The 26596-nt window shown below is 36.2% G+C and overlaps 1 protein-coding gene across 1 annotated transcript in view; it reads right to left on the reverse strand.

The window, feature by feature from the left end:
* The window catches only part of DOCK3 (dedicator of cytokinesis 3), a 4843230-nt gene that overhangs the window by 1847983 nt on the left and 2968651 nt on the right, over positions 1 to 26596 (reverse strand). Inside the window, exons 12-13 of the mRNA XM_044077993.1 lie at positions 18709 to 18856; positions 1661 to 1749 (exon numbers count right to left, since the gene is read on the reverse strand). Of these exons, the coding sequence (XP_043933928.1) occupies positions 1661 to 1749; positions 18709 to 18856 (237 nt within the window). The remainder of the gene's footprint in view (positions 1 to 1660; positions 1750 to 18708; positions 18857 to 26596) is intronic.

The raw sequence follows: 26596 nt of genomic DNA on the forward strand, positions 1-26596 counted from the left end.
GATAAATACTTTTTGCAAAGGTGGCCTCCGTATGTTTAACTTCAATTTTACATATCCTGTGGCTAAAAGAGAATATCAAATATTCTATATAAATAATATAAAAGAGAATATATTGTTACAGAGTTGTTTTGTAAGTATACTTGTGTCACAGACTATTTATTTGGATGTGGCCATCATCCCATGTATATACTCTAACTATGGAGAGCTGTTGACAGCTTGAAAACTGTGTAGTAAGAGCTCTGATTTTCTTTTTGAAGCTGTAAAACATTTCAGATGTTTATAAATGGAAGCTATAATTTTGATAATATTCTTAAATCATGCTAAAAGTTTCTTCTGCATGACGGTTCTTCACTGCAAGGCAACAACTCTGGATGGGGGAATATGTTGAAATGGAAAATTGGACAAAACACAAATGTTCAAATGGAACATTGGATAAAACACAAAGGTATATTTTGTGGAATATGTTATTAAATGTTAAGGTGCAGAAACACTGATATACATTATATTCAGGCTTTTACATCAACAGCACGTTCGTTTGTAAGCATAACTTGCTAAAACTATACTGATCAGAAAAAGAAAATGACTGGTGAAACACACACACACATACACACACACACACACACACACACACACACACACACACACACACACACACACACACACACACGCACACACACGCACACACACACACACACACACACACACACACACACACACACACACACACACACACACAAAGAAAATTGACCACTAACTTTCAGATATTCTGTTTGTACAGCGGTACTTTTAGGAAAAGGTTTTTTGTTAATGTAAATTGTAGGGTTAGTGTCAAGGTTAGGGTTAGCATGCATGAGTAAGGATGGACTGCGGAGGGACTTTTTCAGTCACACGAACACACAAACACAGATGTATATGTTACCCCTCCCATTTATCCCATTTGAAAATTGTCAGTGAGAAAGTAAAACATTTAAAAAACGTGAAATTTTCACAAAGATAATAGGATAAACAATGAGTCCAGGCTAATGTTATTAGGTTAGCCAGTGTAAGTGACAACTGTTATCATTAATCCTTTTTTTTCCATGTTAAAACATAGTAAGATGTTCTCTGGGGTGAACTATATCCTGAGAAGAGGATAACACATTTCAGATGGACTTGGCTCAAGTATCCTGCACTGTAGAACATACAAGCTTTTATCAGGAGTCAGTTTGCCTAGCATAACAGATGCTAGTTAGTCTTAATGAAGGTTATTCCTCACTACCAAGATAGAGCTTTACATTCATTGTGATGACTCATCTGCTCACGTGCAGCACAGGTGGAAAATTGCAAGTTTCCACTAAGCCATAGTCTGCATCCATTCTAGAGAATTCTCTGATATACATATGATACCTCTGCATGTTTCAGGTTTAGAATACAGTGACTTGTAGTACAATATGATATGGTACCTGGCATGCTAGGAATAGCTTTACATTCTAACCAGTATGAAATGGAATAAGCTGAGGCAACAGCATACAAAAATAGCAATCTGAATATTAAAAGCATGTGAATAACCTGTCACATTTTAGGCAGATGCATTTTTTTTTTCAAACACAACTATCTTATCTTTCACTATTTGACTGGACAAAATACGCATATATAAAATATCAGCAACGTTTTGTCCTACCATAATTTGTGCTTGGTGCTGAGTACTTAGTACTTGACTTGCGGATGATGTTTTCATGGATTTGATGCCATTCGTTTTCATTGTTGCACCTGCAAAATAATTTTAGGTGTAATCTGTAGCTTTACTAAGAAATAAGTAGATGGACACATCTTTGATTATAAAAGCTGTCCTTGTCATTCGCTTAGTAGAAAGATATAACACCACTTAAAATGAACCAAGGAAATGAGTCAACTGTACAGCAAACAAAGATTCTCTTACTGAAATGGCACCCAGATTCCATTTGCCTGAAGCATACAAATAAAAGATACAAAGGCATCACAAGTGATCTTCATGAATCGATTCTACTGATTACTTTTCATTATTTATTATGACTCAAAATATTTCTTTATCTTAGTTTTGCCTTACTATTATTAGATGTCCTTAATGGATATACAAGGATGTAGTAATAACATAGAGGCAAGAAACACCACATCATCAACAGTCTTTTGCTAATTACTGGCTTTTGCAAAGCAGTAATAAAGAACTTAGAGGTGAACAGAGGGCCCTGAGCCCCTTTTGAGGACACTTATCCCTCATTGCCCTACTAAATATATTGAGATTACAACACCTTGGTAAGTACTACTACAGATGAAAATTTTATATAAATATATATATATATATATATATATATATATATATATATATAAATCACAACAGGATCCTGATTAAAATAAATACAAACATACATACATAAATCAATAAATAATAATAATAATAGTAGCCGGTTGGTGCCTTCCAGGAAGGCTAAAACACTAATATACAAATGCTAACTAACATTCAAACATTAACTAACAATTACCAGTCACATCCTTCTAATTACATTCTAAACTTTAGGCAAAGAAGCAATGTTGTTATATTTTAAAATAAATCTACTATTTTTATATTACAACATTTATCTTAGTTTTACCACTTTACATCAATATAAACCTGTTTTATGAGAGTGATTCATAGACTTTCGGGAGAACCATTGTGTTTATCAGCAAACTGTACAGCGACGGGGCTAGTTAGATGCTTATTTTTATATTCCCTTAAGATATTTTTGTGTTCTACATTTTAAAAGCCTCTTTGTCTCACATATAAACAAGAGGTCACACACACTTCAAAGCTTAAATTACTCCTTTAGTATGACAAGTGTACTTTGCCACAGCATCAAATTTGTGTCCATTAATAAAATTCAAGGAAGGCATAACCTTTGAAGAAATGCAATCAGCTGCCACAGAGAAAGTATCTCTATGAGAAAGAAAAACCTCTACACAACTTTATTTGTAAACCTAATACACACAGTGGAGCCATATGAATGAATGTGTGTAGGCGATGGACAAAAACATTTTACACTTTAAAGAAAGGCAACTTCTGTAAACAATTTCTTAATTGCTTCTAGTGCCCACTATCCCCATTTAATTAATTCACTTCCATATGGCAAATATTTGAGTGCCTGGGGTTTGTACTCTAAGGAACAAAAATTTAATTGAGTACCTCAGGAGATTAATCAGAGGTCAAGTACCACAGGCTATTCCTGATAATAACTTTCTTATTCTTAAATAAAGTTCAGAAAAAAAATAAGAATGATGGAAATCACTTTAATTTTTGACAGACTCTAAATAATGTGGAGATTCATGATATTTGGTTGATTATACATTATGAGCCCTTTATACAGGGTGTATCATATATTTTAAATAAACATTGTATATAATAACTTCTAAAGGAGTTTAAAGTCTGTGAACTTAAAAACTTCTTACTGAAATATGGCTAACCTGGGGATCAATTAGTAAATGCTATGGATTACAGGTCCTGGTTATCAATGGGAATTCTTTTAAAGCAGTAAAGAACAGTAATTGTTATAAAAAAGCAGTGGTATACTGCCTTAAATCCGATCACCCATCAGCCCCTTTTCCCATTTCTGCACATGCGGTCGGGGTGTCACATCACCAGTGACCATCATCTTAGAGCCAAATTTAGCACTGCTAGGTGGCTATTCCTGCCATATAAGGGCTAAATTGGATGGCACAGTAGTGCAGCAGTTAACATTGTCACCTCATAGCAAGAGGTTCTCTGGTTTGATTCTTGGCTGGGGTGCCTTCCGTGTGGAGTCTGCATGTCCTCCCTGCATTCGTATGGGTTCCCTCTGGGTACTCCGGTTTCCTCCCACATTCTAAAGACATGCATCTGGAGCATTTCTCCCCAGGCCTCCACTGAAAACAGGCTCTGTCCTAGTAGCACTTTCCTGGTCAACAAATGTTAAATAAATAAATAAAATAAATGCCCTTGTAAAAATTTCATATAGGTTAAACTATACAACAGGTTAGAAAAAGGATTTTGAAACATATGAGTCATTAGGAATGTTACTGTCACATGGCCAGTTGCTTTACATTTTAAAGAACTACATTACCAGAATCCAGGACTTCTAAAGCTCTTTATAGGTTTATAGGTAAATGACTAGGCTATCAGTCTGCAGACTATTACAAACCTAGCAAATAGCTACAGGTCAGAATCAAATCCTGTATCTTTCATTTGTGAAGTAAAAACCTTAATGACTATGCTAAGACCTCCCCCAAAATGTATGATGTATGTATGTTTTTGATATTAGTTTTGGACATTTCTGAGATTGTACTGAAGAAAAAAAACCATGGGTGATTTTTACCTTTGACATATTTTAATGTAATAATCAAATAATAACTTAATTATTAATTATTTATAACAATGAAAGTCATATTTGGCTATATAATTATGACTTTATTTGGTTATTTATTTAGTACACTGGGCACTTTAATAATGGTTGTCACTGGTGCATTAAATGCTAGTACAAGGAAGGGAGGTAGGTTGTTTGTTAGAACCTTAGAAGGGTGTCCACTCATTCAAGCCTATAGTGCCCTTTTTTGTATACTTCCAGTTCACATCCATAGCTCATTGTGGCCTCCAGAACTTTTGTGTGCCTGGGTTTATTTACTAAATTACTAATCAGCTAATAATAGGCAATATTTGAAAGTGCAAGCATTTATTAACAAAAGACACTAAGAGTGTTAATCTAGGATATATTGCAGTATAGAAATGAATAACTGTTCATCACTTACTATTCATATTTTCATAATTGAGAGCCATACATGTTACTGAGGGGTATAGCATGATATGCCCTGGTGGCAGATAGAAAACTTCATTGTTAATGTCCTTTTATATCACACTATACCTGATATATTGTTAGCTGTTTGCTAGTAATTATGAAAATAAGCAATGTTTACATATGTACTTATTACTTCAAAACAAGTAAGTTACAAACTGTTGCATGACATCAGGTGAAAAATGAGATGTTGCTGAAGAAAACCCTCTTTCAAATTTGCACTGTAAGATGTACATCTTGGGAAGCAATCAATGCTATGTATTCTGCTAATTATGCAATTAAGCATATGTCTTCACATTTATGTAAATATCTCAATAAACATGTATCACAGAGGAATTTCTTGTCATGTTGACGTATGTATGGTTAACAAAAATATTCTAACAATATATGTCTAGGTTATACAGTTTCCAAGATATGATAATTTTTTTGTGAAAGTTTAGCAAAAAAATATAATTGTGGATGTGTGTGCATTGCAATATATTATGGTATTTATGGAAAGACTATGAACCCACTATTATCACTGCAAAGAATACTTCTTACTGATAACATTGCAATTTGTACAGTTTTAATACCTTTTATTGTTCACAAAATATTTAAATTGGTTTATCTTATCCTTTTTAAGTTTACTTTTCAGAAAATGCTCTGCAATGCAAGGTGTGTATAGGCTGCTAGAGATGTGACATTCCACATTACATAGGTGTTAATGAGTTAGGCTAAAACACCAGTTCTGTTTGTGTTTTAAATGTTATAATAAAATGATTTTTATAGCTCAGATGAAAGTTTGCCAAGTGCATTGAATATTATATTGACTGGGTTATTTGGCAAACTGAATTCATGGAAATGTGGATTTTAAAGTGCTTTACCACTTCCAGACTTTTACTTTTACCACTGATGGTAGGTTTGCACTGGACACGAGTGCCCCTGATGGCAATAACTTCAGCTGTCACTTAAATCAAGTGATGTTCTATGTATGCCTTCCATGTATGCTGTATGGAGTATTTTCTCCTGCAGCATGCATGGGAATGGAAATCATTGTTAACGTTGCCCATTTTAATTTGACAATCATAACTGTATGCTTCATTGTCCTAAACTGATATTGTTGCATTAATGGTACTACAAGTATAAGGAATTATTCAAAAAATCTGTGGATACTGCTTAACACCCAGTGACACACAGTTTGTAAATCAGCCCCTTGTAATGGTCATTGAATGCGAGCAGTGCTTGCATTTATGACAAATGCAGAACACAACCTAAGTGTGAGGCTGTACTTAGGAATGTGTCCCTAAGTTTATACACTGCCTGCATCTAGGACTGCTCAGGTTTTATTTTAAAAAATATATATTTTTTAAACTGTATCAAACTACTTCCTAAAAATGTAGCAAACAGTTGTTACAGCTGATACCCTGCCTCCACAGAACAGTATGCTCAGATTTTAGTTAAAAAATCTTTTCTTCTTTTAAACTGTATCAAACTACTTCCTAAAAATGTAGCAAACAGTTGCTACAGTGCTCAGGTTTTAGTTATTTTTTTCTTTTTTTAAACTGTAGCAATTGCTTGCTATAAATGTAGCAAGCAGTTGCCAGAGTTTAGACTACACAAGGATCACTACACCTCTCAGGTTTAACTGCAAATGCTATACTGTTTTTTTAAGTGGATAATGGACTAAAGACTGATCAGCATGATGGATAGCAGATTGTACCCCCTAACTTTTATGCCTGGGGTAATTGCCTCTCTCGCCCCACCCTAGCTATGCTACTGGTTTTACATTTGACAAAGGGAACATTAGGAAATAATCTAGACAGAGATAACTTATGACAAAGTCTGAGATGTAGAAGCATCAAGAAATACATATGGCAACAAAATGTAAGGCAGAAGATAACAACTGCTTGTTAGAGTACACAGTTCTTCTTATGCAAAAAGGTGAAACAGAAAAATAGAGATCAGGGTAGGTGAAACACTTGCCATAAGGAAAATTAGGATTGCCACATTATGAGAGAAATTACTACTAACTGCTAGAGAGGTGAGATAAATAGCAAAGGTAGATGTATTGCACATCAGTAGCAACATAAACTAGGCTGCTAGCACCACATTAGATAGACCTGAATGAAAAATATAATGGTATTTAAGGGGTAAACACTCTGTTATGCATCAACTATAATAGGTGTAGTAAATAAAAATATTTTGTCATCCATGTATTGGAGAATTACTGTCTTTAGAGGGATAAGGTATAACTTCTGTTCTGTTTGCATTATGGTGTCCATGAGTAGTGAGTGACTCACTTATCTCTCATTTTCTTATTAGTCCTGTTACAGAAGATATTAAATTCCTCCTGGTTTGTTCAATGTTATAAAATCTCCCAGGTCACAGCACAGGTATTAAAGAATGATATGACATGCAAAAAGGGGATAAGTTCATTGGCCAAATTCCATCCATCCTAATAAGTTGACAGTTTAGTCTTGATGAGAGGGACTTAAAGCATATCTACTTATCATTCAGAAAATTGTTTTCAAAGCTACTAAAGGCATATTTTAACAGGTTGCTAAGCATTATTGCACCTTGGAGAAGTCTGGGTAACCAAATTTCTCTGTAAAGGTTCTCCTTTCTTCAAAATGTGATACTCTGCAATGAAGCATGTTTGGAAAAATACATGTCACACCTAGCAGAGTGAAGACAGCATTATCGTAGGAGGGATCATATCTTTGTCATGATTAAAATACTGTTTGTCAATAAGACAAGAGATTTTCCTGATTGAAAGGACATTTCCCCTTAGCTTAGATGCAATTTAGAAGTACATCTCTTAACTCTACCACATGGCACACATTTATTAGAATGAATAAGCAATGAGCATAGTAATCCAAATCTTTGGATCTGAAAATGAAGAATCCTTTCTTGGGACTTCATCTATAGACTGCATTCTGCTCCTTAAACTTTTTTCATCTAGGCCTTCATTTTTTCCCGAAAGAAGAAGTATTCTCACAGAGGAATTCCAAATATATTAATTGGTTAAACCTATACACACCTTCTGTAAACTGCATAGCTGATCAACTCCCAAACACAGACGTTTCAATGTGTAAGAACTATACTCACAATATACTGCCTTTTGGAACATGCACTCTCCAAAACATAGACCTCTTAGCATTCATATGTATCACTTACAATTTAAAGGCATTGTCTCAAAAGGCAAATCAATTGAATTCAACTCTATTAAAAACATGAATGCTTTTGAATATATGCACACACATATATATATATATATATATATATATATATATATATATATATATATATATATATACATATGTGTAGAGAGAGAGAGAAATATATAGATATATATTTTTATTTATTGATATTTGATTACCGGTAAAGTAGGGAAAGTCTAACCAGGAAAGTCTGACTGGGTAGGTGTCCATTTTCAGTGGTTGCCCAGGGAGAAAAGATCCAAAGTATTACAGAACATTTTAAGAATTATAATTCAGTCTTTAAAAATAATATAAAAAATAAATACAGTTTTAATAATTATACCAAATTAGACATAATATGAAGACATTGGTTAAGGATAGATGCAAGTTATATGACAGTGATTTAATAGTTTAATTTCTTTTTAAACTGGCTAAAATTTAAGATAAGTTAGTATAATGCAAACAGGAACTGCAAACTAAGTGACAGAAAAGCAGAATTATGTTGTATTTAGAGAGAAAACCAGGGAAGATAAATTTATTGAAGAAAGGAAGTGGGTGAAGAAGGCTGAGTAAGGAGATATAAACTATGATTAAGTATTTATCCACATTTAGGGATACATTTTATCCTGGTGTTGTGTAAGAACAGAACCAGCTTTAGGCAAGTAAATGTTTCCGGATGGTTTTGAAGGATGGGAGCGAGGGTACAGACCTGATAGATAAAGATAAGGATTAGCAACATGGTACAAGTACAGACAATGCCAAGCAGATTTGATCATTTTGTGGAGAGACAGACTAGGGACATAGTTTTGTAAAACGTTATTTAGTGCTGGACAAGCAGATGGATGTTGGATAATTTTATAGGGAGTAAGAAGCTGTATATATTAGTTGATGGGGCAGTTCTAGTCAATTTAAGCTTTTTAGTGCTACAGTGGGTTTTGAAAGGGGTATTTGCTGTGAATTTAGCAGCTCTGATACAGAATTGTTAAAGTTTTGATTTCTATAATGCCTGAAGGTTAGTAAGGATGGCAGCACTATAAAGAAGTGTGGGGAGGAGATAAGTAGTGGCAAGTGTAGCTTTAGTTGTGTCAGTGAGAATGGTTTTGGCTCTATAATGCATCCCTGGTTTTTGATGAGATTTTCTTGTGCTGTTTTGCACATGGAGGTCAAATTTGAGATTATCATCCACTATCATCTCTAATAATTTGCTATGAGGAGTGACTTCAATAGTTGTATTATCAAATGAGAGGACTTTACATTTTATTTTTTCATGAGAGGGATGTGGGGAAAAAAGTAATACTTTTTAGGGTTGAGCATGACTTGTGAGTTATAAAACCATGTTTCAGTTGCTGTTAAAGCTTCCTGAGTAATTTTGTTGGAGGTGTGCCACCTTGTCAGTTGTGGAAATGAGTGTGATGTCATTTGCATACTGTATTAGGCAGGCCTGTTATGTGGATGTGTGGAGCATGCTGGTGAGAATGTTAAAGAGAAGGATACCAAGGGTCGAGCACTGTGGTATACCAATGGTGACTGGGAGGTATGGAGCGAGGGTGGAGTGCCATTTTACTGAACGATACATGTTGGATAGGTATCCTTTGAACCATAGAAGGGTGGTCTGAGAGAGACATAATGAGGACATCTGAAGTAGACGTTTGCTGTGACAAAATGTGTCAAAGGCTTTAGACAAGTCTAGAAATAAGGAGACTAGTTTGTCATTTTCTCTAGCTTTACTGACAGTACCTATGTAGGTTAGACGTGTAGTGTTAGTAATATGGGAAGGCTGGAGTGCTGTGTGGGGGATAGGATTTCTTCCTGTAGGTGACAGTTTAGCAATTGTTTTTTAATACATTTTTCAAGTATTTTGAAGAGGGGGATAACATTGCTATAGGTCTAAAGTTAGTAATGTCTGTTGAATTTCCCCCTTTATGCAGAGGGATAATGTAAGACTTTTTCCAGAGAGATGGAATGAGGGATTCCTAAAAGGACTGAGACAGGGCAGGTAATGCCATCGGCTGCTATTTTAAGGTATTCAATTGGAAGATCATCACCTGAAGTATAGTATGGTTTGATTTTGTTTAAGAGTAGTTTCATATAAGATTTGGGCACTGGTTTGAAGGTGAAAGAAGGATGTGTTAATATATGACTACTGGACAGAGCTAGGATTAGATGCTGGAGAAATCGTGGTTACAGATGCTATACTATCTATAAAATAAGAGTGGAACTGTATTGTGGTTTTGAGTGATCAGGTATTGGGAGAGGGGTTAGGGTTGAATTTATAGCCAGGATGCAAGATTTCTTTAATGGCTGTAGAGAATTTTTTAGGTTGTGTTTATTATTATTTTGGAAGTTATTATAGTGCAGTTTTTTGACTTCATTAATTTGCTTTTTAGTACAATTGCAAAACATTCTGAAGTTTTAAAGATATTGTGGTGTTTTATATTTTTGCCATTCTTTCCATACCTTTTCTTTATTCTGCATTTACATTCTACTCTTTTCGGATAGCCACATTAAATTATTTGTTTCTAGTCTCTTCCTTCTAGGAAGTGCAAGGCTATTTAGGATATTCAGGAACGTTGTACTGAATTCATTTACAGCATCAACTAAGTAGAGGATATTTAGGAAGTTCCAGTTAATAGATGATAGCCTAGTAATGAACATTTCCGGGTTAAACTTGGAAAGGTTATGAGTTGTTTTATAAATTTGGTGTTTAACTGGAGGTGTGAGACGTCTGGTTGTATACACTGGAAGATGCTCAATGAGAGAGTCTGACATTGTACCTGTGGTGGTGTATTTGCTAAGGTCCAATACTAGGATCCAGGGTAATAGGGAATTCGATGTATTGCTATAATGTGTGGAGCTATTAATTAGTTGTGTGAAACCAAATAATTTCAAGATAAATGTAGGAGAGCTATAGTGTATTTCCAACCAATTGACATTAGCATTACCTAGTAGTATTGATTCCTGTGGAATTGTTATGTATATTCAATGCAGGATATCGTCCCCTATAACTGTGTTGTCCCCAGGAAGGATGTATAGAGCAGTAATACATATTTGTTTAACATTGTTTAATTTCAGGAAAGTTATAAGAAGCTCTGCTGAATTGAATTTTGTTATTGGTTTGTTGTAAGAGGAAAATATGGTAGTTGCTGGGAAATATTAAAGCTATGCCGCCACCTTTCCTCTTTATATGGGTATTACGGATTATATTACAGCTGGGAGGTGTAATTTCAGAGTTGTTTATACTGGGTTTAAGCCATGTTTCTGTTACAGTGAGAATATCAGACTTAAGTTGTGAAATCCAGGAATGTAGTTCAGCAATTGTATTTCTTATGCTTCTACCATTTATGGCAACAAAGGCTATATTACCAAGGTTGGAGGTTGACTGTTGTAGGGTTAGAGTACTGCATGGAAGAGAACTGTCTCGATGTTCATTGTGATAGGTGGGGCCAGGATTAGAGTGAATGTCTTCTCCTAGAAAGATTTTAGTATATTGAGGAATTACTGATACTTGTTTTTTGGAAAGTATTTTTCCTCCTAATTTTGTTTTGGTTTGAGATGAAATAGAGTTAATCAGTCTACATTGGAGAAAAGGAGAACAGAGTCATTGAATAGGTTGGTGTGATGTGTGGAGAGTGAAGGGAGGAAGTATGAATAGGTGGTTGGGACAGAGATGGAGAGATGTTGAGAGTTGTTATAGGCTCATGGTAAGATGAAAGATGGCTCGTAGCAGAAGAAGAATAGGATATGCTTTGTAGTACCCTGATTAAGTAAAGGGATCTGTATGTTATGGCTAGGGAAGTAGGGATCAAGACAGAAAAATAAGTTACATTGAAGAAGGATATTTAGTGCTGGTGGAATCTGAAAGATGATAGAGAGTAGGCAGAATAGACCTGTTTTCTACGAAGGAAGAGAGTTAGGTTGTCCTAGTAACCTCTCTGGAATCTAAGGAATAGGATGTTTAAAAGGGTAGAGTTTGAGAATGTAGGTAAAATAGGAAGAGATGCGGATTCATTTGGGAAAAGTAGAAGATACAATGTAGAATAGATAGGTACTGCTAGGGAGGGGTGTGACTGAATATATATATTGAGCAAAGCTATACATACGCACACACACACACACACACACATATATATATAAATATATATCAATATGAATATAAATATATATATATATATATATATATATATATATATAGTACTTACGTATAATCGCAACCAGATTTGTTACCTCATCTAATATGTAAAGCATTCAGTGGCTTGTAAATAGTTTGGTCACTTCCATTTTGTAGGACTGAAATGAACAACAGAATACTTACCTCAAATTTACTTATGAAATGCCTGAAACTAAGATCTCATTTCTAGATGTTTTTGTTGAGAAATTAAACAGTGGCTTGATCAACACAGGTGTTTTTAGGAAGAATTGTCATAAAAACACAATTTTACACCGCTCCAGTATGCATCCCAGCTATGTTTTTAATAACATAGAGTGTGGAGGACAACAGGAGTCGTCTAGGTACACAATCAGTAATATGGGGGTTGAACAGGATCTAGGTGATTTGAATGAAGATTGACACAGAGAGGATATGGACGAATGATCTAAGGGCACTATAGGCCTAAGAGATTTGAGACTCAATATTATACTTTCTGAGAGGACAGATTCTTTACATGTAGTCCAGAGTGACAATAGGATAGGTAATGTCCCAGTTAGCACAGGATTCTCTGTCTTTTTTACCAATGATGTTGCTGCCATCAAGGAATTAGTGAGGAGCCATTGGAATGTCTTGATGGTCGATTCTCATATCAGAGAAATATTAGGTGATGCCCCCCAGTTTAGATACAGGAATAAAAAGAATTTAAAAAGGTTATTATGTGATAGAGGTTCCACCAACCTACGATCTAGTATTCAACATGTTGTGGCAGTTGTAGTTTTGTTCTTATATCAACCCCTCTACTTTGTTTATTCATCCTTTCAGTTCACGTCAGCATTTCTTTAAAGTTAATGGCAATTGCTTGTCCAGAAATATCATATATCTTGCTACCTGTTCCTATGTAAGTCTTTCTACATAGGAAGACTATCGATGCTTCAAGGATAACATTTATACAGCATCAGCATGGGGCATGTTAGCAATGCACTGGCCAAACATGTATCTGAGTTTGGGATTCAGCATACTTTTACCTTTAGGATAGTTGAACATGTTAATGCCAATATTAGAGGTGGAGATATCAGAACACACACTGAGAATAGGGAAAACATGTGGATTATCAAACTGAGATCTGACGTTCCACCAGGCCTTAATGCTAAGGTTTCTGTCAGACCCTTTTTGAAAATAAGAAGATTGAAGGCTTATTAACCTATACTCAGTTTTTTATTCTCTATTCCTATATATTACATAGATCCTATATATTTTATTGAGAAGTATGTTTTAGTAATGTTCTATTATTGTTGGTTTATTCTACATTTATTGAATGTTTTTAAAGTATTACATTACTTTTAAAGCATTATACTGGCTTTAGTACCCTGTGTATAAAGTGAAGTTTTTAATTTAATTGATTGTTATTGCACTAATTGCTTAATTTAGTTGTTTCCCGCTTTTTTACTGGTTTTAACAGTATATTATGTGTGCTTCAGTCATTTGTATTTGAGTCTGAAGAAGCCGTGTTGGTGAAAGCTTACTCAATAAAACTGCCTTTTAAAGCTGTTTAGTGGTTTATTGGTGGAGAGACTATATGTGAAGAGAACTGTGTGGTTTTATCTGCACCGACTACTTGTATTATCGCTGCTGATGCCTTGGTTCACCTTCTGAGTATTGAACTTTTTTTATTATCAATTGCTGCTTTTCAGAAGGTGTTTGCTGTTTTATTCTCCTTACATTTTGCTGCTTTTACTTACGGAGACATGGCAGAAGCTCAGGATCAAATTGAGTTACCGTATGTTCTGAAGCAACCAATGGGCAGCTCTCTTACAGATAGACCTATAGCGAGCTTTGCTGACTGCTGCGAATAATGTTATATGATTGCTGCGTGAGGATGTAGAACATCAGGAAGCAAGTTATAGTAAAGAAGAACTCGTTCATTACTAGGATGGAAGGAGATTTCTCTAAATTAAAGCGTTTACAGTTAGCGATTGCATTTCCAAGTTTGCATAAAGCGACGAATTATTCCAAGGGGGCTACGAGTTTTGAAAATGCCGACCACTGGCACGACTTACCCTGAACTGTTGTACCAGTGGCAGCAACTCAATATTGAGGTGTGTAAAATACATGCAGCTCCTTAATGACTTTTTCTTACCCATAGAAGAAGAATTGAGAACACGTATTAACCAACAACAGCGTTTATTATGAGCGTTTTCCACACTCATTAATTGATGAGAACCTCAGTGAAGTGATTGACAGTGCCAGTCAGTATGAGAGAAAACTCATTGCACAGAAGAAGAACAAATTACAGCGAGATATTACTGACTTTAAAATGGGCCAGATTTTCACTTGGCCTAGAACGACATTTGCTAGACCAAATAGTGATTTCAATAATTATAATGCTGTTAGAGGAACAACATCTAGAGGTAACTACAAGCTGCCTTTAGAGAGTATTTCTACTTCTATAGCAAATAGTGAACACTCTGATATTGTTAAAAGTAAGAAGCCCATCATTGATGGTGTACCATCTACTATGACTGCATGCCCTGTGACTTGTGAGAGTGTTTCATCTAACACTCTACTAGACACTATTGCTAATGACAAAGAAAGCAGTACCAAGCAAGGAACCATCTGTACCTCTGACGTAATATTAGTCTCACATGAGACGGATAGTTCCTTAGACACAGTTTCGGTCTCGACACCAGTTGTACGTAGTAAAAATACAAATACTAATTCTCTTAGACTGATGTCCAAGGATTCCAACAATGTGTTAACTAATGACTTTGACACTGCTGCAGTTAAAGTGTTCAATTCTTCCCATCGTTTTCCTATCAGGGAGGACAAGGGAATGGGGAGGATGAGATCACAGAGCAGAGGGAGACAAAAACGGAAGATGTCATCAGAATGTCTCCCGAACAAAAACATCAAGAAAATGTGGGAAGTAAATGGGAAAGGGAAGACTTAGTTTTGAATCTTTCTTCACGTTCTTTGACTACAGATGAATTAATTGTTTTGTCAAAAGGGCTGTCCTTTATACCCACTACAAGTAGTGTCTTCGAAGAGACAGTGCGAGACTTTAAGCTATATGTAAGGAATTTATCTCTACGCTTAACTTTTGGTAATAATACTGTATCTGTGAGTAATAAACGCTTTCAAAGACCTAGTGCTTTTACACCACAATTGCATCCACTCCTAGCAGCCTTCAGTAAGCTCGTTGAGGATGACTTATATAAACTGAGGGACACTAATTGGCGCTTTTTATTAGGTACAATTTAAGTGTTTCAGAGAGAGCCCTACATGGGCTAAGTAAGGATGCATCATTATCCATCAGGCCAGCAGATAAGGGGGGTGGCATAGTGGTGTTGGATACTGATGATTATGTGAACAGGATGTTTTCCATGTTGAGTAATCAACAATTCTATCAGCCTATAGCTTTTAATATGGTGCAGTTCTATTCACATAAGGTCCATATGTTCCTATTAGGTCTTTTAAATAGTAATGTGATAGACCTTTCTCTATTTCAGTTTTTGGATGTACCCACTCCAATGATTCCCTTAATTAATGGCCTGCCCAAGGTACATAAAAATCCACGAAACCCCTATGAGACCAATTGTGGCTGGTAGGGGGTAACTGAATTTATCTTGAGAATCATTTAAGACCCATAGTAGATAGTAACCCATTTATTTTGAAAGATACAAAGCAATTTCTACTTGACCTTTATGCTAGTCTTAGTGATATACAAGATATAGTTGGCCTTATTTTTGTCACCATGGACGTTCAGTCCCTATTTACAGTAATCCCTAACCAAGTTGGTATTGACAAAGTCTGCCGCCACTTAAAACGGGCATCTGAAATGTCTGATATGAAAATTCATTTAATAATGTCATTATTACAGTTAGTTTTATCTAATAATATATTTTACTTTCAAGGTAGATGTTTCCTACAGAGATGGCGTGGCTATGGGCGTGCCAATAGCTACGCCAACTTATTTATGGCTGAATGGGAACATGAAGTCATGTATGAATCTACAGATGTTGAACATGTCTTGTTCTACAGACATTTTGTAGATGATCTTTTCTTTCTATGGAGGGGATCTGTTGATGATTTAAACAGCTTTGTGTCTTATATTAATGCTTCCACTACTTACCTCAAATTTACTTATGAAATGTCTGAAACTAAGATTTCATTTCTAGGTGTATTTGCTGAGAAATTAAACAGTGGCTTGATCAACACAGGTGTTTTTAGGAAGAATTGTCATAAAAACACAATTTTACACCACTCCAGTATGCATCCCAGCTATGTTTTTAATAACATAGTGAAGGGACAGGCATTGAGGGCATCTAGGTACAATCCCAGTAATATAGGGTTCGAACAGGATCTAGGTGATTTGAATCGAAGATTGACACAGAGAGGATATGGACCGAATGATCTCGCTAAGGGCACTATAGGCCTAAGAGATTTGAGACTCAATATTGTGGCCCCATACTTTTCTGAGAGGACAGATTCTTTACATGTAGTCCAGAGTGACAATAGGATAGGTAATGTCCCAGTTAGCACAGGAGCATTCTCTGTCTTTTTTACCAATGATGTTGCTGCCATCAAGGAATTAGTGAGGAGCCATTGGAATGTCTTGATGGTCGATTCTCATATCAGAGAAATATTAGGTGATGCCCCCCAGTTTAGATACAGGAATAAAAAGAATTTAAAAAGGTTATTATGTGATAGAGGTTCCACCAACCTACGATCTAGTATTCAACAAAGCGGAACACGCTGTTGTGGCAGTTGTAGTTTTTGTTCTTATATCAACCCCTCTACTTTGTTTATTCATCCTTTCAGTTCACGTCAGCATTTCTTTAAAGTTAATGGCAATTGCTTGTCCAGAAATATCATATATCTTGCTACCTGTTCCCTATGTAAGTCTTTCTACATAGGGAAGACTATCGATGCTTCAAGGATAACATTTATACAGCATCAGGATGGGGCATGTTAGCAATGCACTGGCCAAACATGTATCTGAGTTTGGGATTCAGCATACTTTTACCTTTAGGATAGTTGAACATGTTAATGCCAATATTAGAGGTGGAGATATCAGAACACACACTGAGAATAGGGAAAACATGTGGATTATCAAACTGAGATCTGACGTTCCACCAGGCCTTAATGCTAAGGTTTCTGTCAGACCCTTTTTGAAAATAAGATTGAAGGCTTATTAACCTATACTCAGTTTTTTATTCTCTATTCCTATATATTAAATAGATCCTATATATTTTATTGAGAAGTATGTTTTAGTAATGTTCTATTATTGTTGGTTTATTCTACATTTATTGAATGTTTTTAAAGTATTACATTACTTTTAAAGCATTATACTGGCTTTAGTACCCTGTGTATAAAGTGAAGTTTTTAATTCAATTGATTGTTATTGCACTAATTGCTTAATTTAGTTGTTTCCCGCTTTTTTACTGGTTTTAACAGTATATTATGTGTGCTTCAGTCATTTGTATTTGAGTCTGAAGAAGCCGTGTTGGTGAAAGCGCTTACTCAATAAAACTGCCTTTTCAAAGCTGTTTAGTGGTTTATTGGTGGAGAGACTATATGTGAAGAGAACTGTGTGGTTTTTATCTGCACCGACTACTTGTATTATCGCTGCTGATGCCTTGGTTCACCTTCTGAGTATTGAACTTTTCCTTTTATTATCAATTGCTGCTTTTTCAGAAGGTGTTTGCTCCGTATTTTGTTTTATTCTCCTAACAGAATACTGTTACCCAGCTGTAGTTAAGGAAAAATAAGAAAGCTCTGCCTGTATTTGTGGGGATGAATATGCTGACTGGCATAGTTTTTTCGCAACAACGTTGTGAGCGAGTCAGGTTTCCGATATTACCCTCAAGTCTGCACTCCGGCTTTTTGCTGTTGTAAAAGAATTGTATTGGTAGGTTAACATCAGTTTTCCATACAGTTTTCCACACATTCTGATCACTTTCAGAAGCACAACACTGAAATCCTCCTGGGACGGGAAAGCTGTGTGTAAACTGATGTCAGCCTACCATTCCGAATCGTTTACAGCCTCAGAAAGCAGGACTCCAGATCTGAGATGTCTGTATGGCACACAAAACAGAAAAACAGGAAGAGGATTTGTTAAACTGTTTGCGCTGTTAAAGTAATGTGCAGTTTTTTTTTCCAGTACTAACAACTTTCAATAACTGTTTCAGCTGTTTCCTGCACTCGCGTGTATGCAAGTATCCTATTATCACAACCAGATCCTTTTTTCGTAACCATGAAAATCTGGTTGTGATAATACATAAGTACTATATATATATATATATATATATATATGTATGAGAGAGAGATAGAGAGATGTATAAATAGGCATGTAAGATAAAGTAATTCAGGTCACAAAGAGTTGGACTTGACTAAACTAAACAACAATACACGTCTGTGTGTGTGTGTGTGTGTGTGTGTGTGTGTGTGTGTGTGTGTGTGTGTGTGTGTGTGTGTGTGTGTGTGTGTGTGTGTGTGTGTGTGTGTGTGTGTGTGTGTGTGTGTGTGTGCGCGCGCACTTACACAAAATTAAAAATCATTTGAGACTCACGTGTAAACCTTTGATACAAAGTCTTTCTCTTCCTTGAGTTCAGAGATGGATGGGAGAACATCATTAATGCTTAGCACTGCACAGCCATAGGGTCGACGATACTGCAAGTGAGGAGGGCCCTTCTTAGAATCATTAAGCAACATTCGACCTGTAAGAGAAAAAAAGAAAATGAAAAAAAAAAGATACAGAGTGTGAAAGTAAAATGGTTTCAATTTTGTTTTTTCATGCATGCGTGTGTGTGTGTGTGTGTGTGTGTGTGTGTGTGTGTGTGTGTGTGTGTGTGTGTGTGTGTGTGTGTGTGTGTGCACATGTGTGTGTCTGTGCAAAGCACTGTTGTGCATGCATTGTTGTTGTTCTGTAATTTACACTTACTCTGAGGTTGTCAGACAAGTGTACTCATTGTTTTGTTTGGCAGTACTACTCAATAATCATTCACTTTGAGGAAATCTCACTTACTGTCATGAGCAACACATTTTCTAACTGCCTTATGTGCAGCCAACAGTGTTCACCATCCCCAGCATAAACTGACCAACTTCACCATTTTAAGACTGGACTTAGCTCTTGTGATCCCTTCAACATACAGGCCCATATAGGCCTTCTCAGAAGTGTACCACCTCTTTGTCATATAAACATTAATGTGAAAAGGGATTTAATTTCTTCAACAACTGTTCTAATATGAGCATCAACTGAGATTATCAGTAGGGATCTTATATTTATTTATTTATTTAGTGTTTGTTAACTGGAATGTGGGTGGCAAAGGAACCTTTTAAGAAACTACCAAACCAATAATGCAATACGTCACATAAGTCATGCATATATAACATTTGCAATAGTATTAAACTGAGACCTTGAATAGACAGAGAAGTAATATGTTACACTTGCAATATAACATAATTACATACTAATATGAAACGAGTGGAATATAATAAATAGAATATACATGCATTTAAGCAGTTTACAAAGAATGTACCAGAGACCCAAGGCTTTACAGAGTGAAATGCTGTAATATAAATATATAGTATTTTTTTAGCAAGCATCCTTAAAAAATGTGCATTTAGGTTCATTCAGCAGGATTTTTCAAGTTTCTACTTTAAAATGTAGCGTTGTGTAGTACACATGTTGCTCTGCCTCAGAAGTCTAGACCTGTGGTTCAGTCCTAATGTCCAGCCATTCACTAATTTTGTATGCACTCCTGTTGTCTAAGTGTGTTTCATATAGGTACTCCAGTTTCCTCCTCTCTCCCAAACACATACTAATTGGTTGACAATAATGGCTTTTCATATTGTGAGTACATATGTAGCTCAGAGGTAACATGACTCCATATGCGCCTCAGAGGAAACAGATGGAGCAGAAAAAGACAACATAATCTCCTAAACAATACTACACACACACACACACACACACACACACACACACACACACACACACACACACACACACACACACACACACGGGTACTTATGTATCTATTGGAGGTCAGAGTCAGATGAGACAAAAAATGACAATACAATCTGCAAACAGCATAGCTACTACCTTAACATCCCCAAACCAGACACCATCTCAACTCTCAGCGGGCCTTAATAGCCTTGTTCATGAAAATCACAATCAGCCATGGTTATCAATGCACATCCTTGTCAGAGTCCAGCACCCACTCTGAGTGAATTTGACTTAATGCCAAAAATGAAGACACAACTGTTGCTTTATTCACATGGAAACTGGATAGGGAGCAGCAGTGCTTTAGATGCATCATACTCTTCCTTGGCCTCCCAGAACAGAGTCATAAGTCACTTTCAAGTAAAAAAAAAAACAACTGTACAATGAATTAGTAAACTCTCACAACAACCTCTCACACAATTAGTCAAATCTAAACAGCAGATTCACTGATCCCTAGCCTGGATGCTAACCTCATCGCTTCCCCTGAATTCAAAGTTTGACTACTGCTTTTAGCTTCCTTTTCAACAAACTGGCTTAGGATTTTTTTAGAGAAACTGAGCAGTATGACCTACTACTGCTACAGCATACCCTTTTGACCCTTTTCATAAAGATGGTGCCATCACCCCCATTTATCAGTCTATAAGCATTGCTCCCAACTTCCATGGAAAAACAAAAAGTCATGGTGACCACGTGACCCTAGCCCTGCCCAGTGTTTCAACATTTCTGTGCAGGCGTCATCCATACAGTACTGTTATCACAAATGAGGCCTATGAACATAGCAGACCTTTAGCTGCAATAATGAAACCAAGCCATGAAAACTTCCACTTGTTTATCAGATTAAAAAGTTGTGCAGAATGTTCCATGCTTCTCCCAGAAACTTTCCTACTAATGGCTAGCATTTTCTCATCCTTTACTTGAGAGAGACTCAACCAATTCCTGGTTTCATCTTTTGAGATGCCAAATAATTTGCCAAAATACTGCTGAAGCCAACTAACGGTTTTTATCCAAAGCCTTTCCAGATTCATTCCAAGCCTCACATTCTGTTAAGCAGTGTCCCCACTGCCTTCTTGGTCTACTGATACCACTCAGTTTAATTATGATATCCCTCAATGGGTACTGCCAAGAAGATCACTTTTTTCAGCTTAATAACTTCCCTTACCTATGCTGAACATCAGCGGGTCTTGAGGTAACCACCATGATAGGCAGTGACCAATTTCTAGACACAGCTCATGCTGATACCTACATGAGTAAGATGTCTGTGAGACATGTAACGTGTCTCATGATGACTTAGTGTCCCCCTCAGCTTCATTTAAAACATAATGGACTTCTTCTTATGGGTAGAAGTGAAATTCATTTTGCACAGAATTTTCTGTCACATGTTCCAAAGAAGTCCCCACAAGTCATATTAGTGACCCAGATCTATCCAGCTGATACACACTCTCTGGTGAGTCCAACCAGCCATTAGTTGGCATCTCTGCCTCTCTCTTCACTTACATGTTCAGAGCATATGGTCTTGGATCTGACAATAAGACATCAGAGTAAACCAGTAACCTTCATTTAGTACCAAGAACATTTAACAGAATACTTATGTTGAAATATATGTATAAGATTGGTAATGAGCATTTGCCACAGCTAAGGAGTAATAAGTGAATTTCTGAGTGCTTAAGCAGAAGAAAGAACAAAAATAATTCCAATGATACAGGGACAGAATTTTTCCTGTAGTCAATTAATTTGCTGTACCCAAGCCAAGGAGTGGAGCCCAGTGTTCTCCAAAAAAATGTAGGTAATCCAGGTAATGGATAGAAACCACGTGTTGTGAGCACAGGAAGTGCAGGGTAAAAAAAAAAAAAAAAAACAGGAGAAATTGCCTGCTTATATAATGTGAAGACTGTATTAAAAGTAACCTAAGATTTACAGGAGTTTGACATTTTTTATTTATACTAAGCAAAAGTTGCACCAACAAAGACTATGTTTCTAAAAATGGAAACTAGCTAAATATTTTTTTTATTCCATCTGCCAGAGTTGAGTTAAGTATTAACAATCTGTGGTTAAAACAGATTATCATGGTAGATTTAATTTCAGTAGGGGACTATTCACAAAATTTTCATCCTACTGTAGTAAATTAGTTTTGTGTCAGAAAAGTCATCCTCTTCCATGGCTGTAGTTCCTTGGCACATTTATCTTCTTCTCTGTTACTTATGTTCACCAGCCCCCAGTAAATACACAACCCTTTCTGTTAAGACATAGCATATTTCCTTTCACTTAAATGTCTCCAAAAACTTGCAATAAGTGTAAATGCCCTTTGTAACACTACCTGTTTGTAGTAGTTTTAGAAGCATTTGATGTTCCATTTAAAACATAACTATTTCAAATATAAATATCCAACGATTTCAGCAATCTTTCTTGAGATCCCATACTGTTATCTCTGGCAGAGCATTTCAAAAATTCTGCCAAAGCTTGATATCACAACCACCATGTGATATTACCTTTACACTGGGAGATGACATTTTTAAATTACGATATATAAAAATAATATAGGGAGATATACCACTAGGCACATGGTTACTCTGTGACAGTAAACTGGGTGAGTCAAACTTACCAAAAATACAGATTCCAGTAAGATTTTACAAGTATTTTGCCCTTAACACGAAACTGCAGTTGTGCAAGCCATTTTTCACCTTACCAAGTATTTTTTTTTCTTTCCACTCATGTACAAGGATGAGGTTAGAATAATATAAATACCAGAGTACGGTGATGATACCTCCAGATGGAGGAGAGCAGGGAGCCTGCCCCCTGCAAAAATGTGTTCTTTGAGTTATAATCTGCAGGTTTATAGAGTGTGCATTTTTGTGAGTTCACTTCATTCAGGTTATTTGGTGTGAGACAGAGCTTGATGAATCATAATGTATACAATAAAATTACCAAGCCAAAATCTAAGGCACAAAATGTAAAATAATGCACTTCATTATGATGGGATAAACTCATAAGATATTTTTTTTCAGCATTCTGACACAAACAAGTTTTTTTTTCCTCTCAGTACTGTATTAGTGTGATGTTCAATGTTTCAGAAGTGGAGAAAACGTTTCTTACAAGTAGCAGTAACTTTTATTATATCAAGATATTATGTAAATAAGATATTAATATAAACAAAAGACATTTTCAACAGTTTGTTGATATGAGGAGTGATTAAATCAAAACTGAAAATGGACACAGTTACGTACTTATGTTCAATGTGGTCAATCCAGTTGGGCAGCATTGACAGATTTAGGTATTATAGCTCAGAATGTAATTTTTTTGGTGTTTCTTCACAGCATCTCTAGAAGGTGAAACTTGTTATTTCTGACAAAAAGACCATATTTTTTTAATTCATTAATGAGGTTTTAGGGTGAGTGTATGAGATAGTTATATATTTGTATGTATAAAGCATCTGGATCTTTAAATCTTTTGAAAAGGTTATGGCTGCTGTGATCTACTCAGTTATTATACATCAAATTGTGGAATATATGAGGCTACAGAACGGTGCAGAAGTTAGAATATAGCTGACTCAAATGTTTTGGTTTTCTGGTTTGGTTCTTTGTTCAGGTGCCCTTTGTGCAGAGGTTACGTTTTCTTCTCAGGTTATTGTGTTTTTTCCCAGGGTTCTTTGGTTTTCCCTTGTCGTAGTGATATGAAAGCATGCAACATGGTACTGTTTCAAACTGGCCCTAATTTTATGCATACACAGTATTTATGTGAATGTGATGCACTGAAATGACAGTCACTTGTCTCCTTCCTGTAGGTTTGTTCTATACCCCTGTAGCCTTGAAATGGATAAAGCAGGTACCTCTCCATCAAGTCACTTCTGGATTATACGTGGGTAGTTTACAAATTTTGTGCAACAAAGCATATAATGCAGCTGCCATCTTACTATAATAGATGGTGTGCAAGATAAACAGGAATTAAGGAATTTTATTTGGCAAGAAATTTTTAATTGACTTTTGTTTGATGTGAAAGTCAGGAATGTTTTGGGTTTTATGACAATTTCTGAGGCATTTCCATAAAAAAGAAAACCCAATGTGTGATAATCAGTGGTCCGTGTATGGAAAGTGGAGAGGAAATGAGCATCCATTCCTGATTCAGAGAGATCTGTGCATTATGCTGTTTATGCAATTACTTAATGCTGTTGTTGGGTAGTATATATGCAAGGCACTACAGAATGCATAAAATAGTGCGAACAAGTTAGAGACAGCTATACTGTGTACCAAAAGTTTCTACTTAAACTGACTTGTGTCACAGTTAGAGTGGTGAACTAACATGATAGATGCTCCACTGTAAGTACAGATACCAGTGCTGAAATTTGTACAATGCCAGTGTTTTATATGCAGGAAACACACATCCAATACAAGCAATCTTTCTCACACAAGCAAATACATATATTCATTTATGTAAGACATATAGCAGGCAAGCACATACATATGGCACACAAATTAAGTCAGGCTGCAAATAAATCACTTAAAGTACTGCCATAAAGCCAAAGCATGGCACACACAAAATGCATTCAATATGAAAATGTGGGCTACAGTGGCATCATTATAACCCAATAAGGCCATGCAGTATCACGGGACTCCATAGTTTTGTGACTTCTTTCACAGAATATGAAGTCCGAATGAAATATGAATGTGCAACACAAGACAAGAACAGCCAATCCACAGCAGAATACAGACCCAAAACAACCTTCTGTAAGTTTCAGTGTTGGGTGTGCCAGCTCTGCCACAGTGGGTGATATACCAGTGTCTCCTTGGACATCTGCTGTGCAGCTTTGCACCTATGTGGCAGTGTAACTGCATGCCATAATAGCCATTGTTAAGCAACTTTTGTTGAATCCACATGTAGTGCAAGCAGTACTGTATGGCTGGTTGTCACTTACATATTGTACAGGCCCTGTCCAATATCTATCATGCTGTGCCATTGTACAGTACAGTACACAGGCAGTGTTCACGAGGCATATACTGCAAGCATTAAATTAATAGCATATACATAATGAAAGTACCAAAAAGGCACTGACAGCAGGACATATGCAAAAACACAGATTTAGTCAGTAATCCACAAACCAAAATATTAGTCAGCAGGCAAACAGTACCCTACTAAATGTCTTATAACTGTCTTAAGTCCACACATCCCCTCCAGAATACAAGCTACCTTGTTCCACAAGGAAAGTCTGAGGCTGTAGGCCTCTTCCAGGCACCAGTTTTCTGCTCTAGAAACAAATTCCTCCACAATGTATATACTTCACAGATTACACTGCAGATTTTACTGACTGAGTTCTTGCACAACACACTTCTGGGTCTTCTGTCAGATGACCCCCAATATGAGGAACTAATATCCTGAGTTTAGTCCACCAGGGTACTGCTTTTTATATCATAGTGATTGGCAGCTAAGAGTTTGTGATTTAGATAACTGATTTAAGAATACACTCCATAGTAAAGTATTCATTTTCAGTATGCATTTAAAGATACACGCACATTTTAAATAATAGACATAATATATATACACACACACACACACACACACACACACACACACACACACACACACACACACACACACACACACACACACACACACACACAGAGACACACATACATGTATGTATTTAAAATCAGTATACTGAATTACATAGACAGACCCAAATGTCAACATTCTGCAGACAACAGAAATGTTGACACATTACTACACATGCATTAAATAATAATCTTGGTGCATCTAAGAGTGTAAAAAAGCACTGGTTTTGCCCCCTGCCCCCCAATTATTTGTCTAACTCAGAAATTGCACAATACAACGGAAAGGGCATATGCCCAACCCCAGATGCTGTGCAAGCTTGGACATCTGTCGACCATCTATTTTGTCAACCACACTGAGTCTACAAAACAGATGTCAACTGATCAAATGTGTTTATATATAGATATATATCTATACATATATATATATATATATATATATGTGTGTGTGTGTGTGTGTGTGTGTCATATGCATGCCCCAGGCCCTAATCATATTTCTATACACCTGTCTCACCAGTGGATATCAGCAATGCTGCATCCTCCCCCCACCATCTAACACTGGCTTGTTTCTCCCGCCCTCTGTGACTGGTTCCTCCAGCATACAAATCTTTGCTCAGTAATGCACGATCTCAGACACATTCAGGACTTTATCCCTTTTGCACCACAGGATTGGTACTCATTGCCTAGGGTTTTTTTTTTACTTCACCCATTTAGAATATCCTGATGGCCTCTCATGGACAGGTGTTTCATTATGCGTCAATTATATTACCACTATTTCACATGTGTATAAATCACAGTGACAACCCAACTACAGCTGAACTGTAAATGCTATTGATCTATGTAGTAGAACACTGAACATTTGTCAGGAACATCACTTCTGTAAATATCTACAACAACATATCACCTGTACAAGTAGC

Source organism: Protopterus annectens, chromosome 7.part0 (assembly GCF_019279795.1).
Source record: "Protopterus annectens isolate FY-2018-M chromosome 7.part0, PAN1.0, whole genome shotgun sequence".
NCBI lineage: Eukaryota > Metazoa > Chordata > Ceratodontiformes > Protopteridae > Protopterus > Protopterus annectens.